The 16,012-nt window shown below is 35.8% G+C and overlaps 1 protein-coding gene across 1 annotated transcript; it reads right to left on the bottom strand.

Moving 5' to 3' along the window:
- Positions 1-7,233: 7,233 nt before the first annotated feature.
- LOC307162085 (GTPase IMAP family member 4-like) lies at positions 7,234-11,948 on the bottom strand. The gene is made up of 2 exons (XM_079877155.1): positions 11,853-11,948; positions 7,234-8,495 (listed from the first exon to the last, which is right to left on the bottom strand). Coding segments are annotated over exons 1-2 (813 nt in total). The 5' UTR covers positions 11,854-11,948; the 3' UTR covers positions 7,234-7,683.
- Between the last annotated feature and the right edge of the window lie 4,064 nt (positions 11,949-16,012).

The following is a 16,012-nucleotide window of genomic DNA, read 5'->3' as shown; positions in this document are numbered from 1 at the left end:
AACCTTTGGCTGAAGCAATGGGCTGCGAGGTCTCAGTGGTTCAGGAAGCCTCATTTTGCCATCACTACCTGTGGGCGTGAACCAGCTAGAGACAAAAGTAGGCCTGGCAAAACAATTCGGTATGATAATTTCCTGATCACACAGCAAATGGTGTAGCAGATTGACTGGGTTTTTCTGGGGTGCCAACTTATAAGTCCACTTATAAGTAACATTTTTAATTTTCAAATGCTCAGGATCTTTCTCACTGTTCAGTGATTCAGTGACTCAGTTTTTGGGAATGGGGCTCAAGTACAGGAAGCTACCAAAGTTTATCACAGGTTACTAGAATTCCTAGCCATTCATAATTCAGCCTGTTTCAATATCCAAAGTACATGTCCAAACTCAACATGCTCCACAGCAATGGGAACCAAGCAGACATTCTTGCAAAATAAACAGCGAAATACTTTTTTGACGTTCCGTCTCTGTACCAGGGTTCAGTAGTAATGGTAAACTGGGAAATTCAAACTAGCCTTTGGTTGCCATCTCTCGTCTCGCTACCAGCGCTGGTCCGTAGCAAACTGCATTGAGTCAGGGCTCAATCACTGTGTTAAACTTCCAGTGTTTGTCCATATTTCCCATCTCTAACTTCCGATATCAGACGAAATTAGTGTGTTCAAGGTGGTGTGGCGGTAGTACGTGCTCTCTCTAGCTATCCCCTTTCCATTTTATTTCTTTGTTTTTATACTCGCTACTCTCTATGACAATATCGCCCTCTTGTGGACATCACAACCATTTTTGGTGACAACTTCTAGTTCGTCACAATGGTATCATAAAAGAGCACAAACATAGACAGACTGGAAGCGGAAGTCAAAAGGTGAGAACCGAACATCTACTGGGTCATAGATAATTTTTGACATAGAGTCCATTATATTTTCTTCTCACATTGATGATTTGCGTGTCAAAGCCTGCGCAGCGCATGGGTGTAGTCACATTAAAGATGAACCTCGCATTGGTTTACATCAGCCATTCCCAAACTGTGGTCCGCGGACCACTAGTGGTCCGTGAGGGTACTGCAGGTGGTCCGTGGAAAGGCAAAATAAAATATAAAATAATATATATTTTTTACCTTCATTTTACTAGGAAATTCCCATTAAAAAAAGTAAAAAGAATATGTAGGCCTATATTGATATAACATTTTAATTAAATTGTCAAGTTATTGTGTGATTACTAAAATAGCCTAGTGGTGTTCTGCCGTGACATTCAAGTTCAGTGCCGTTAGAACCACAACATTGGTTCGGTGGATAGCAACAGGTTCTCTGAAGAGAAAAGGGCAGAGGCAAATCTCATTATCACATCACACGCATAGCCTTTAATGGTGCGTTCACAACGGACGAAATTTCGCTTCAAACTTTTGTTTTTACGCGCGTCAATTTCGCTCTTGACGCGCGAATTGGTACAAAGTGGTCAAGCGTATCACTAGGCGCGGCAGGCGCGAATTTGACATATGATCCCTTTTTCAATTTGACGCGCTATGAACGCAGTGCACAGTGGCATATAGGCAGTTTATATGAAACGAAATGTTAAATGGAATGAATAAGGCCTGTTATTATTTTAATTTCCAGTTAGTTTCTTGATTTCGCGTTTCTGAAATGTTTTGCGGATGTGCTGTTAAGTGGACAAACTCAAGCCTAGGTAGGCTACTTTTTGAGGACTTGTAAAACTCTGAAGATTAATAATCCCCTAAAATCGCCAAAGGTTTTGAAATGTTGACTATATTCCAGTGTTCTTATTACTGTATAGATTTCATACTCCATTGCTATGGAAATAAGCATGTTGTTCAAATGAACCTGATTATGCCCTCGGGCGCTTCAGTAAATAAATAAATATATGTGGCAGCCGTTGTGTGCAGTAAACTTTCTTTTAACAAGCCTGTTGTACTGATATGATGACCAATGATAGTTTTAGTGCTAGTAAGCCTATTTAGAGGTGCGGATTAATTCAGGTAGGACTCTGAGACATATTTTATTATGAGATGGTCCGCGAAAATTCTTGATTACAAATAGTGGTCCACACACACAAAAAGTTTGAGAAACCCTGGTTTACATAATCAGAGAATTTTTGTTTTTGATATTTGATCTTTCTAAAGACATATCTCTCATGTCTGTGTGACACATATTCGCTGAGTTACAGTTCATTTTCAGAAGCGTTTCAGAATGGACTTCAAGAATGGAGAGAGACAGCAGAACGTGCATCATTTTTGTTTTCTTTATTTTATGATAAGCACAACGTTTTGTTTTTATTGTAAGTATAATAACACAAATAAATTTAGATACTTAACAGTTTCGAATGGTATAACACTTGTCTGTATGACAAAAACTGACAGATTTATTTAAGTCTCTTTTGCACTGATAAGAAAAAAAGCGAGGCGGTCGTGGCGGCCGACCCCTGGGGGTTAAAGTCACTATGGAATTAACAATTCTTAATTTTTTATGGAATCTTAAAGTGTTAATTCTAAATGATTTATCAGTAATGATAATCATTATTGTTTTAAATTCATGTTCATTTTGATGATGTGGGCGGATAACCTGTCACTCACATGAGATCCACCAATAGCAAACCACCACCATCCAATCAATTCTCCACTGACAAAATCAAGCCCCGCCCTACATTTGTTTTTGTTCCAGAGACATTGGATATATGTCACAACTAGGTAGAAAAGACCAGTACAACTTCAGTTTCACACTGTTTCATGCTGACGAAAAGTTAGGAAAGGGCCTATAGAAGAAATTATGATAGTGCCCTTGGTTGCCACCAGAACTCCACCAGACTATTGCCACTCTATTAAGGACTTCATTACCCATAACTCTCTGCCTGGTCTATTCATCCATGATTGTTTAGAGCAGTGTCTTCTGCCTATATCTAACCTGGGGTGCTTCTCATTTCTTATTTGTGCATCCTCGTTTCCTTTCCTCGTTTCCTTTCCTTGCGTCTCAGCTCCACCCGCTGTAGGATGCGAGGAAAGGCTGCAAGGGAAGAAAAGGAGGATGGAGGAATTGAATGAAAGCCTTTTTATACATTGGAATACTTGATCACTCGAGCGTCACTCCACATCGTCATCAGCAGCGCTCAAAGGATCTGCCCTTATGTTGTTGAAGTTTATTTATTTAAGAAATTCATAATAAATAATGATAACAGGAAGATACCCTGTTGAAATATGTGAGATGTGTGGTTTATATAAACATCAAAGGTTTAAATTTAAAGGTTTAAAATGATTGTCACCGTAGTGAAGGGGGAGGAGAATTTATACGTGCGTCACGTTTAGGTGATAAAACTCTTCCGCATAATACACCTGTGTATCCTCACTCATGACTCCTCAGGAAGCCTCCTCACTCCTCGATCCTCAGCCTTTGTGTCTCTGTGCAGTTTCATTACAATAAGTAACATTTTACCTAAATGTCAACTAACTCTCATTAGAGTATTAGTAGAATGTGCTTAATATCTGCTAACATGGCTATGGTGATGGTCCACCAACAGACATTCTACTGACTATAAGTAACTTTGCAACTACATGTCAACTTATTCTACAAACTCTCAACCCTACCAGTCTACTAATACTCTATAATGAGAGTTAGTTGACATGTAGGTGCAATTTAACTTGTAGCCAACAGCATTTCTGAAGTGGGCCATCAAAATAAAATAAAATAAACTTCAACTTTATTTTATGTCCCCCAGGGGACAATTAGTTTTACGGCAAGACATACAAACAGACAACCATGAAAATAGAAAACAATACAACCCCCAACTGTCCTTGAATAAACTGCTGACGCTACTAACCACCTCTATTACCTACATTTAGATGGGAAATGTATGTGGAAATAAATATATTGCTATATCTATTATATATTGCTATATCTATCTCTTAACTCGAGGAAACTTAAACCACAAGCTGGAGGGTAAAATCTCAAACTCAGAGTAAAAGGGGTGGTCTTTGCCACTTTTAGTTGCAAGAGTGCTCTGTCATACCAAAGTCATCAATGGAAGGACTGTGATCATTTGTAACCGAAATTATCACAGAAATTATGACAAAATTGATTTGAAATAATTTAGGTTGCAAAAACAATACTTTAATGCAATCTCATAAAACATCAATCTATCAGGGACTGCTAAAATATGACTGCACATAAGTTCATTGAACATGTGAAAAAAAGAATATTTCATTACAGTAAAAGTTATGTGAAACAGATAATGAGTGCAAAATGAAGTCCAAAGTATATAATTTTTTCAAACAAATACAAAAATCAAATAATGTTAGATATCATACAGATGGGTGATGTTGAGAGTTTTTAGAAGACAAAATGAAAAAGATCAAAATCGTTGTGTAAGTCACTTCAAGGCATGAACCAACTCTATGCAGGCAGTAAATTCTAACAATTAAGCTATATTAAAATTGTAAGTGAATATAAATATAACCCTAAAACAGGCAACGAAAATGTATTTTTCATCCAGTCCTGTTGTCAATATCATAGTTGAGTCTGTTTGGAGTATGTGGGTCACATGAATTGGTTAAAAAAAAAAATTGTCAGTTTGACCTAAAGCCAACATGTCCGCCCATAGTGCTGGGCATAACGTATAGGCATATATTAATAAAAAAATATAATAAACCTGCTAATATTAATTGTGAACATTTTCTTAAGATGTTGAAATAGAAAATGAAGTCATATATTGATCATGCATGCTGTTATTTACCGCATTTTGAAAAGTATGTATGCCCTGAGATATGTTGCCAGATTTGGGTATAAAAAAAGGATTATCCACAGTATTTACAATGAATTGTGTCTAAAGGCAAAATGGGCCCCATGTACTGGTCATGGCATTATTGTGCATTCCGGGATGACGGGTGATTTATTCAGTAGAAATCTCGTTCTAGGGCCCTCAATCTATGTATTTTCAGTTAAAAACTGTGCAAATTATAATATTAAATTCTGATATTGAATATAATCTAATATACTATTCAAATAAAACTGATATTATTACATTTAGTTGACTACATCTTTGCATTTTTAACAAGATTTAACAAGTCTTGCATAGTTTCACACAGCTCATTTTGTGGTAAAACAGGGGTGTCAAATACTGCTCCTGGAGGGCTACCGTCCTGCAGAGTTTAGCTTTAACCCTGATCAAACACACCTGAGAAGTCTAACTAAAATCTTCAGAGTTATTTAGAAAATTATAAGTTGTATCATAAATCAAATTATATGATTGATTAAGGATGCAGCTAATAAACCTCAAGGGCTAGAGTTTCCACATCTCTGAGGTTGAAGACGAAACTGTTCAGCAGTGAAAAAATAAAATAAATGTATATGCCCTAATTTTAGGACACTAAGATGTCATACAATTTTCTTTTTTTTTTTCTTTTTTTTTTTTTGCATCAAACAAATCACAGAAACATTGATGACTTGGGCCTTTTTTATACTCTAATAGGGCAACGTAGCCTGGGAGATACAACTCATACAATCCAAACTATATCAAATATTTCCAAAATTCCTTTGGACATGTTGTACTTAAGTCCAGATGATAGACAACATTAAATTAAAAGATTGAACATTAAAATATTTTGATGATCATTTTCCACTCTTGCCTGTTTTAGGATTAAACATGGCAATTGAAATAAAATATATATTTTTAAATTCAAATCTCTCTGTCTCTCTTTTTCCTTATACAACCTTCTAAGTCATAGGGCTGGAGCCTATTCCAGTTTTCTAGGCCAGAGGTACCCTGAAAATACCCAGAAAATACATGGTCTAATTTCAATTTTCTTTGTTCTTATTTTCAGTTGATGATTTACGTTTTAAATGCTTGTATATCGCTGCTCCAACTCCAAAAGCTCCAGCTGCTGCAGCAACACCTACACCCCCCACCACTGTAGAGGCAATTACTGCACCTTTAGCAGCACCAAATCCTGCAGCTGCTCCTCCTGCTGCTCCTGCTCCTAATCCTCCTCCTGTTACAACTCCTACAGCATTTGCAAAGAACAGTTTTCTTTGAGTTTCCTCATATTTCTTTTTAGTGTAAAGTTCATTGTTTTTCCTGTCTATCATTTTCCTTATCTTTCCCACAAGCTGAGTGACCTGGGAGCGATCATTATCTCTGTTTTTAAAAACCTGATATCTTTCATTACACTGCTTAACTAATCCCTGCAGCTTTGCCGATTCATTTATATATTCTCCTATTGTCATGCCATTGTACTCTAATTCATCTCCATTTGTAAACAACACTATGGTGTTTTTTGAAGCCTCTTCACCAAAGTTATCCTTGACCCACTGCACAGTATTCCTTTCCTCCTCTGTAAATTTAGTGCACAGTTTGATCACCAGCAGAATTGCATGAAAACCATCACCAGAATAATTGAACAACTTTTCTATTTGTTGTTTAAGCTGTCTTTTGTTCATTGATGTGTCATAGAGTCCCGGCGTGTCAATCACAGTGATTTTCTGGCCGTCCACCATCCCATCATGTGCATTACATTTCTTAGTGACAGACTCTGAAGAACATTTCACCCCAAAAGCGTTTCTGCCCAGGATGGTGTTTCCTGTTGCGCTCTTCCCGGCTCCAGTTTTACCCAGCAGAACAATCCGGAGATCTTTTTGTCGTAAAATAAGAAAAAATACATCATTTTTTCTTCTCATATGAGATATTTGTTATTAAATAATATTGAATTCTTTCAGAAATTTAAAAAAAAAAAAATCTTAACACTTAGATTATCCAAAAATGATAGATGATCAGAAAAGCAACCTCAAAAGTACATTACCAATGTAACGCCTTGTTCTTTAAGGCTTAAATAAATTTAGGCATGTAATTACTTAACATTAAGTTATTTTATACTGATTAAAAATATATATTGTGTTAAACCAATTTGCCTTTATCTCATAGGAAAGTCCAACCCAGGACTTAAACATGGGTCCGCATCAGCCTACAGCTCTTGTCTCGAGCTTGTACAGGCTATTGTGCCATTACTTTGATTTGGCAAAGCTTTCACATAATGCCAGAACAAACATACAGATCAGTACTCACCCATCTGTGCTGTAGTTTTAAGGCGTCAGGTAAATCTGTGACACAAAATTATAGTTTGCAGTTACACACATTAATAGATTCTACAAATGAAACACTTCTACATTATAACAGCCTTCTAAATAACTAATATCATATACATATATGTGTGTATGATAGCCTCAATATAGCCTCAATATCATATACGTGTGTGTGTGTGTGTGTGTGTGTGTGTGTGTGTGTGTGTCTGTGCGAGTGTGTGTGTGCCTGTGCGAGTGTGTGTGTGTGTATTATAGGAATATTTGAATCCTTTTTGTTTGGTATTAAAATAGATTCAATAGATCACATTAAATGTATTTAATACAGGAAAAAAAAAAGATCAGCTGGTCAAATTGGGTTAATTCATACATTTTATTATTGTTTATTTTAATGTATAATGTTAATGTATAATGTTTAATTGTTACAACAAGGCCATTCCAGCTTATATGCCATGTTATCACATTTACAAAAAAAGTAGCTCTTTATGTTGACTCTTCATGTTATGATTTATTATATGAATGGTTAAAACTTAACACATAAAAATCCAAAAATGTGGGTAATCATGCATTTCATTTTTTTCATGCAGATCCGGACCTGTGATTCATACTGATATATGAATCATTTCCGCTCAGACAATATCTTGTATAGTTTTGATGCTACTATTGATATTACAGCTGCTCCTATTGATATTAAAACTACTTTTGCAAATTCTCTCATCATTGTTCTTTCACCAACTCCATCTTCTTTTCCTTTCTCTTCCTCCTTCTCTTGGTTCCTTTTCTCTTCCTCTCGTCTTTTTCTCTCCTCTTCTTTTCTGATCTCACTCTGAGCCTTCTGATACATTTCCGCAGTGTAGTATTCATTCATTCTTTCATTTTGATTCATCATGTCCTTTATTTTCTCCACCAGCTCAGTGACCTGAGTTCGATCATTCTTCTCTGCATTATTAAAGGCATGATATGCCACCTTCCATTCATCTAGGAGTTCATTTATCTTGATGCTTTCTTGCAGAAATTCGTCTAGTGGTTTTTCCAATTTGTCAACTCCAGTGAACAGCGGGATGGTGAATCTCATAACATCTTCTCCAAAGTTTTTCTGAATCCATTTCACTGTGTTCTCCTCTTCCTCTGTAAATCTGCCAAGTTTGATGACCAGCAGAATCACATGAGGACCAGGATCAGACATCTGCAGATTCCTCTCAATCTCAACCTTCAGATCTTCTTCACTTGTGATGGATGTGTGAAACAGTCCAGGTGTGTCAATCACTGTGATGTTTCTACCGTTCACTTTTCCCTCATGTTTCTCACACTGTTGAGTTGTAGATTCAGAAGAGAAACCCACTTTAAACACATTTCTGCCCAGGATGGTGTTTCCTGTCGAACTCTTTCCTGATCCACTTTTACCCAGCAGGACAATCCTCATATCAGACACTGTGAAACAAAAACTAAAATAAAATCTGTTGGCTGTATAGCAGTGTTTCAGTACAGAACAGAGCAGAGATGTAGTAAAGACCAAACCAAGACCAAGACCAAGACCATGGTCATTTACTGGATACATTTATGGATTTGTTGTGGAGTAGGGTTGATTCAACTCATCGACTAGTATTGTAAGGCCCACCCGCTCGGCCCAACGACAGTTGACTAACAGCAGATGGAGAGTATCTCGGTAATCTACTGCTTTTCCTGCAGTTCCTGGATGTCAATGTTGAATTTACTGTCGAATTTGAACCACTGAATTTGCAAAGCGAAATAAAATGGACCGAAAATTGCCTGTTGAATATTATAGGTTGTATTTTTAAACAGTTTGAATATTTTGGAAGTGAAATATGAAAGGTGAATATGGATTATTGAATTTTTAATAATGAAAATGTGTTTGAAATGTTTTTAATTGTTATTCACAGCTTAAATATTCAACCATGTTGAATTTCAGCCCATAAAAATGCAAGCCCTAAAAATACAATGCATTAAAATGCAAGCATGGTTAATGTAATGCCTATTTTTTTCAAGTAGTGCAATTCAACAGGCTTTTTGTTTCAAAAACATTTGACATTATTTTACTTCCATATATATCACTGGGAAACGCTTAGCGTGAAACTTTGCGCGTTGCATTCATATTCTGAGTCCATTTGCTTGCATGTAGCCTATGTCCTACATTCCCAATAAAGTGCGAGTTTTGTCTTTTATGTCACTGTTTTAGTCCATTAAGCTATGTTAAGCATTTTATGTCCCGACGGCTGGGGAATCCTGGAGTATGACGGGAACCCCCAGTACTGCAGCGCACAGCACCAAGATATTTTTAGGAAACTAAACAACCGAGAGAAATATGTGTCTACCTCAGATTTAACATTTGATCTGCTTTGGGGAATAATGTTATGATCTCGTTCACGGTAGAGAAGCTGTTACATGTACAAAAGTAACCGCGAGGACTTAAATGTAAACACAGCTTTTGTATATTCTGGCCCAGATAATCATCACAAATGCTCAATTTCTGTAAATCCGTTTTTATGAATGAATGACTTGCTCTAACTCTTGCTCTGGTCTTCTGCTGGTGAGCTGACTAACGGCAGATGGAGATTATGCATTGGGACTCTACTGCTATTCCTGCAGTTCCCAGATGTGAAATGTTGAATTTTCTGCCAAATTTGAACCACTGAATTTGTGCAATTAAAATGGACCGACATTTGCCTGTCAAATATTATAGGTTGTATTTTTTAAAAAGAATGAATATTTTGGAAGTGAAATTTGATGAAATTTGTAATAATGAAAATGTGTGTGAAATGTTTTGAATTTAAATATCCTCCTGGGACCCAGAAAAAAAAAGTTTTTTGAATTTAGTTGTTTTCCATGTCATCACACTGTTTAGATCACAATAAACAAATGGTAAAAAAACATTTTTGCAAAATAATATTTTATTCATAAGTTATGCTATGTCCTCTGTAGTGGACGCCAGGACTAAGTTGTTTAAAAAATAAAATGACATGAAATTATATGTATAGGCAAAAACAATGGGATTTTTTTTAAATCACCAATACATTTGGGGGTTTCAGGATTTTTTCAACCAAAATTTGGATAAAGATTATTCTCAACTATGTTATGAAAGAAATAACGGAATGAAGTGATACACCATTTTACATTATGCAATATGTGGGTAAAAGGTCCATAAATTAATATTCCCATTCAATGCAATGTATATATAAACTGTATCTAATTTGCACCTTAATGTGTTCTTGGAGCAACATTTAATGAAAAAAGAAGTGTAATAATTGGAGTAATAATTGGCAACATTTTAATAATAATATCTAATATTTCATAGGAATATTGATGTATAATTTATTTCCATATTCACTTGTTGTGTCTCACAAAATGCCTGATAAACATGATGTAAGTCCTGATGTCCTCTACAGTGGACACGTTTGAAATCAACGCCCTGTTCTGTAACAGAAAATATATTTTTTTATTTGAAACCCCTTAACATTTTCCTGAGATGTTGTTTTATGAAATACAATTTGAAAAGTAGTCCAATTTAAATTATAATTACAATATATTATCATATTTCCATAAGAAGGCTACATTTGATCACTAAATTAATGTCAGACATTTTTAAAGACCAAGGAGTAGTTGTTTTCATGGTGAAACCTCCAAACATTTGGTATCTCTGAAAAGTCCTGAATGTGCTCTTTACAGGACACCCAGGTTGTGTCATGTGACATGTATGACATCAGAGAAATTCACTAAAATATAATGTCTACTACAGTGGACAAAAGTCTATTCTTGGGTCCCAGGAGGATATACACAGCTTAAATATACAAATATGTTGAATTTCAGCCCATAAAAATGCAAGCCCTAAAAATATAATGCATTAAAAGCTAGCACTGCTAATGCAATGCATATTTTTTCAAGCTTTCAAGGGAAGGAAGTGGGGAAGAAGGAACAAATGTGAAAGAAGGACAGGAGGGAAAGACCTTTTTGCCACAACTTCACTTTGTGGGGTGTGGAGACAAATGGCAGAATGTGTTTGTGTTGTTCATATCTCAGGAGATATCTTAGTAGTATCTGAGGTTCTGTTTGTCTTACAGTATGTACCGTCATGTTAATCTTTTGTGCAAATCCAGCGTTGAACTGACCTTCGTTTGTGAAGCAGTCCATTGTTCTGACGAATATTCGCCAAAAATAAGAAATCATCACACTGGTGTAAAATGATTTGCGCAAATATATAACACTTTACTGACTTGATGACCAACAGATGACGACAACAAGCATAATAACGCAACAAACTCATTTAAAACAAGAGCCAGAGAAAATACGTTACATTGTATCGACATTATAATATAGAATCAACACAGAAACAAAATATGTGTGAAATGAGATACTAGTAACACTTTCGCAGATATTCCGTATCATAACAAGCAAAGCGTCTCAACTGTTTTGTTTGAAGTCACCATTATAGTGATTAGTGTTTTCTTTAGTTGGGTGTGTGTTTTAACTATTATTGTATTTTGTGAAGTTTCTTATACTACTGTATGTACAGTATATATTTTAAGAATGATCACTGTAATATTAAAAGTTTAAAAAGTGCCTTTCAAGTGTTCAACACAAATGGGATTGAATAATATTTCACACAGTGAATATTATTTCTTTTTATTTCCTTAACTAAATTGCAAAATGAGTATCACTAATGAAGAATATAATCATCAGAAAAACATCCATTTACAATACTTTTTTTTAAAATTCACCATTAAAATGTAAGCACCTTTTCCCCTTTTCATAAGAATAAATTAGAAAACTTACTTGGTGATGATTTGGTTATAAACTGCAGGTAATCTCTGAGCTGTTGTCTGAAGATGTGCTGCTGTGTGATCAGAATGAATGTACATGTGAATATATCAGTCTAAAAGGGAATAAAGAGTTACATTTCCCTCCCTCTCTGTAAATGAACAAACACGCCCAATGCAAGTGACGCAGCGTTTCCTGTAAATGAAGGCTGTTGTTGTAAGTCAGCCTCTTGTTGTTTTGTTGAAAATGTTTTGTTTGAAGTCGCCATTATAGTGATTAGTGTTTTCTTTAGTCGGGTGTGTGCTTTAACTATTATTGTATTTTGGGAAGTTTCTTATACTATGTATATATTTTAAGAATGATCACTGTGTAAGAATTGATAAATTAGGAAATTCCAGACAGTCTGTTTCGGGGGTGACCAGGCCCTGAGAGGACAAAAGGACCTCTCTGGAGATTACCATTTGAACTGGCCCTCGTGCACCATCCAGACGAAAGTCTCACCGAATCTACATCTCCTTCCCTCTCCCTTCACCCCCTCTCTCTCATGCTCAGATGATCACCTGAATTCACCCAAGAAAATGTATAGTTTAATGTGAATGATTATCACAGAGTATTTTCATGTTTGGTATCGTTTAAAATGTCACAGTGCGACTGGTACAATTCTCTCATTTCAGAATAAATAAAACACAAGGTAATAAGGTTTTAAGAGTTTATGGATAGTTGACTTACAAAGGAAGGTGGTCTCCCAAGAAAAATGGTCACTCACCCCCAAGAGGTGCTACCTCTGAATGCAAATTTCTTTTGTTAAGCACATGTTTCCATGTGAAAGAGGTCTGGCTATTTAATGAGATGCAGCAGGGAGATCGAGGCCCTTTCTGTACTTCAGATCGGCCCGTGAGGCTGAGAGAGAGAGCGATCTCTTAGCCTCACGTATTTCTTAAAGTTGGGTTTGCATCTTCTCTCTATTCCAGAGCATTTGATGTTTTGTATCGATTATCTTTGAATTGATTATGAAATTGGCATGATACATTTACCTGACATGATAAATTGTTACATTCTAACTGACTTTGACATTATTTTCATTGGGGTGGAACAAATATATATATATATATGAATATATATAGGCTATTCATTGAATATATGAATATATATTAATTTACTTCTATGAAAAAAGGGAGAGTATTCTGTGTTTAGAGTACCTGAGTATCTGTTTTCTTCTGAAGTATCGCATCTAAAGTTAAATATCTCAGATAACTACATTACTGCTTGCCCTAATTTACTTTCTTTACAAGCTCTCAACATAATGTTGTGGGTAGAGAGCTAATAAAATAAGGAGCTAGTTTACATTCTGTTGACAAATAGCAGTAGATTAACATTAACCGTTTAAGCATGTGTGTGAATGTATGGATGGGTTTTATGTGTATATGTTATTTTTATATGACCCCAGCAAACTCTTTGGTCAATCAACTTAAATATGATACAATTTTCCCACATGGCCTTCGATGATTTGAATTATGATGGAGAGGATGTAAAACACTGTATTGATAAAGATAAGAATTTAATTGGTAAATATTACATTCCTGAGCAACTAAAAAGCTTAAATAATACAAATAGCTACTCATTTTTGCACCTTAACATTAGAAGCTTGTGTAAACATCATGAAGAATTAGCTACCTTACTCTCAATCTCTGACTGTAGCTTTGATGTTATTGGTTGCAGTGAAACCTGGCTTAATGATATGACCTTTACTGATATTCTTAACCTTGATGGATTATCTAGTTATCAAAAACAGGCCTGGCCGCACTGGTGGTGGTGTTTGTTTATATGTGCACTCCAGATATCGTATGAGTGTTTGTGATGACATTGTCTTAGATGACAATCACTCTGATTCACTTTTTATTGAGATACACCTCACAAATGCGCGAAAAAAAAAAAAAAAAACTTAGTAGGAGTGATTTATCGCCCCCCCTGACTGTGACCTTGACACTTTCAAGGTCAAACTGGACGATATTTTATTTTCCATAAACAGGAAAAACAAAGACTGTGTCCTTCTCGGGGACTTCAATATTGATGTCTCCAGAGATGATGTTGTAAAGAGTGACTTCATTAATACCTTACATTCATCTTCTTTTTTTTCTACCATAAATCAGTTTACCAGAGTAATGCATTCTACTAGGTCAGCTATTGACTATATAATCACAAACATTCGAAACACTAGGCTAGAATCTGGAGTTGTGTTATCTAACATTACTGATCATTTTCCAATTGTATTATTTCTAGATCTTGCTAGTAAAACTAAATGACCATGGCGAAAAACAAAAACTAAAGTACTAAATGAGAGAACTCTGAAACAACTGAGTGAAAGCTTATGGGCTAAAACTCTTCCCTGGAGACTCAATCAGGTCACAAAAAAGTGGGGAAACAAGACATCTGGGGCCTCATGTATAAAACTTTGCGTAGATTTCATCCTAAAAGTGTGCGTACGCACATAAGGCAGAATTTGCGTACGCACAAAAGTTTTCAGATTTATAAAACCGTCCGTACGCCAGAACCTGCGCAGAATTCACTTTATAAATCCCAGTCAGCGGAAGATTGTGCGCACATGCGTCTCCACCCTGAAATAACCATATATGGAGCTTACAACGCCTAGTTTTACTATGCAGATCCTCATCTGCATATCATTTGCATATGATTATTCATCCACGTGATAACGTTTAACGGTACAAGACACATTACATTAATAAAAATCATGTATTTGCCTATCCTTGCCTTGTTTTTGAATACATAAATCAAATAGTGTAAAATACATTTAATCTTATCCACTGGCCGAATAGTATTTTTAATTGATTTATATTTTTAATGGAAACAGATAGGCCTTGGGCATTATTTGCACGAAACTATTTTCTCAGACAATCTGGTATTATCATGATAAGCAATTATCTCTGTGGTTAAAACATTAAAGCACGCCACAGGAAACGTGTTCAAAAACATCGCATCCACAACAAATATTTCTATTGATTGAATTTGAATATAAAAAATGTTGTAACTTCTCAGTAATGATTTAATGTTTAAGTGTTCTCCATTAATTTGAATGGCATATTTAATCTAAATGTTTATATCATAAGTAAAACATAGTTTATATCAGAAGTATTTTATTTATTTAAACTGTTATTTGCATCAGTTTCACTAAACGGCCCAACGCGCTCGCTGCCGCGGACATTTAAGAAGGGATGGATATTTGCTTCAAGTGACAGGTTGGTGAGCGAAATTATATTTGTATTATCTTGTATTTCTTTAGATTTTCTGTCTAAAAGTGATCTTCTGCAAGACACCAGTGCAGAGCTATAATGAAATAGAGTCCAAATTTTATTAAAATCAATGAATCCATCAAACTCCATCATAATCATATCATAATGATAATTCAGGTTGATGCAATTTGATTTATTGGGTGATGTAATAGGATAATTTAGAAGTTTTTAATTTTAAATAGTTATTGCTATTTGGGCCAGTTGGTGTCGCCAAAACACATACTCTTCTAAAAGAGTGCGTACGCACGGTCAAGAGCATCCTTACGGTGCGCACTTATTTACGCCAAGTTTATTTTTTATAAATCCCGATATGTGCGTGGAAAAATGCGTACGCATATTTCTATGCCCATTTTGTGCGTACGCAACGTTTATACATCAGGCCCCTGGTCTTTCTGTCGGGTCGTTTGTCCAGTTACAGATACTGTACGGACAATCCGACCCAATACGAATCAGTGTTTGTGTTTATATGTGTCTTGCTCTGTTGAGCGGCATAATTGATTCCACTTGGGCCATACTGGGTTAACACCATGCGTTTCCAGTCAGGGATTGTTTTGAGTACACAACGAACAAGTCAATTGCATTCGGACCGAATGCAATGATTGGACGAGCATTTTTTTTTTTGGTCCTGAGACTTCCAAAGAAGATATTTAAAGGTGCATATATTTATGTGCAATATTTATCTTTTCAGTGGTGTATTAAGACCTTACACAATGAACCATTAGGTTTATTAGCTTAGAATGAGCCATTTCTATCTACATACACCGTGGGTTCCCTTAAATTGAAATAGCCATTTTGCACCGCCATGTTTCTACAGGAGCCCTAAACGAACAAACTGCTTCGTCACTGTGTTGTGCTTCATACAAAGAA

This window comes from Squalius cephalus, assembly GCF_949319135.1.
Source record: "Squalius cephalus genome assembly, chromosome: 7".
Lineage (NCBI taxonomy): Eukaryota > Metazoa > Chordata > Actinopteri > Cypriniformes > Leuciscidae > Squalius > Squalius cephalus.
This window is presented reverse-complemented; position numbering and strand designations above follow the sequence as displayed.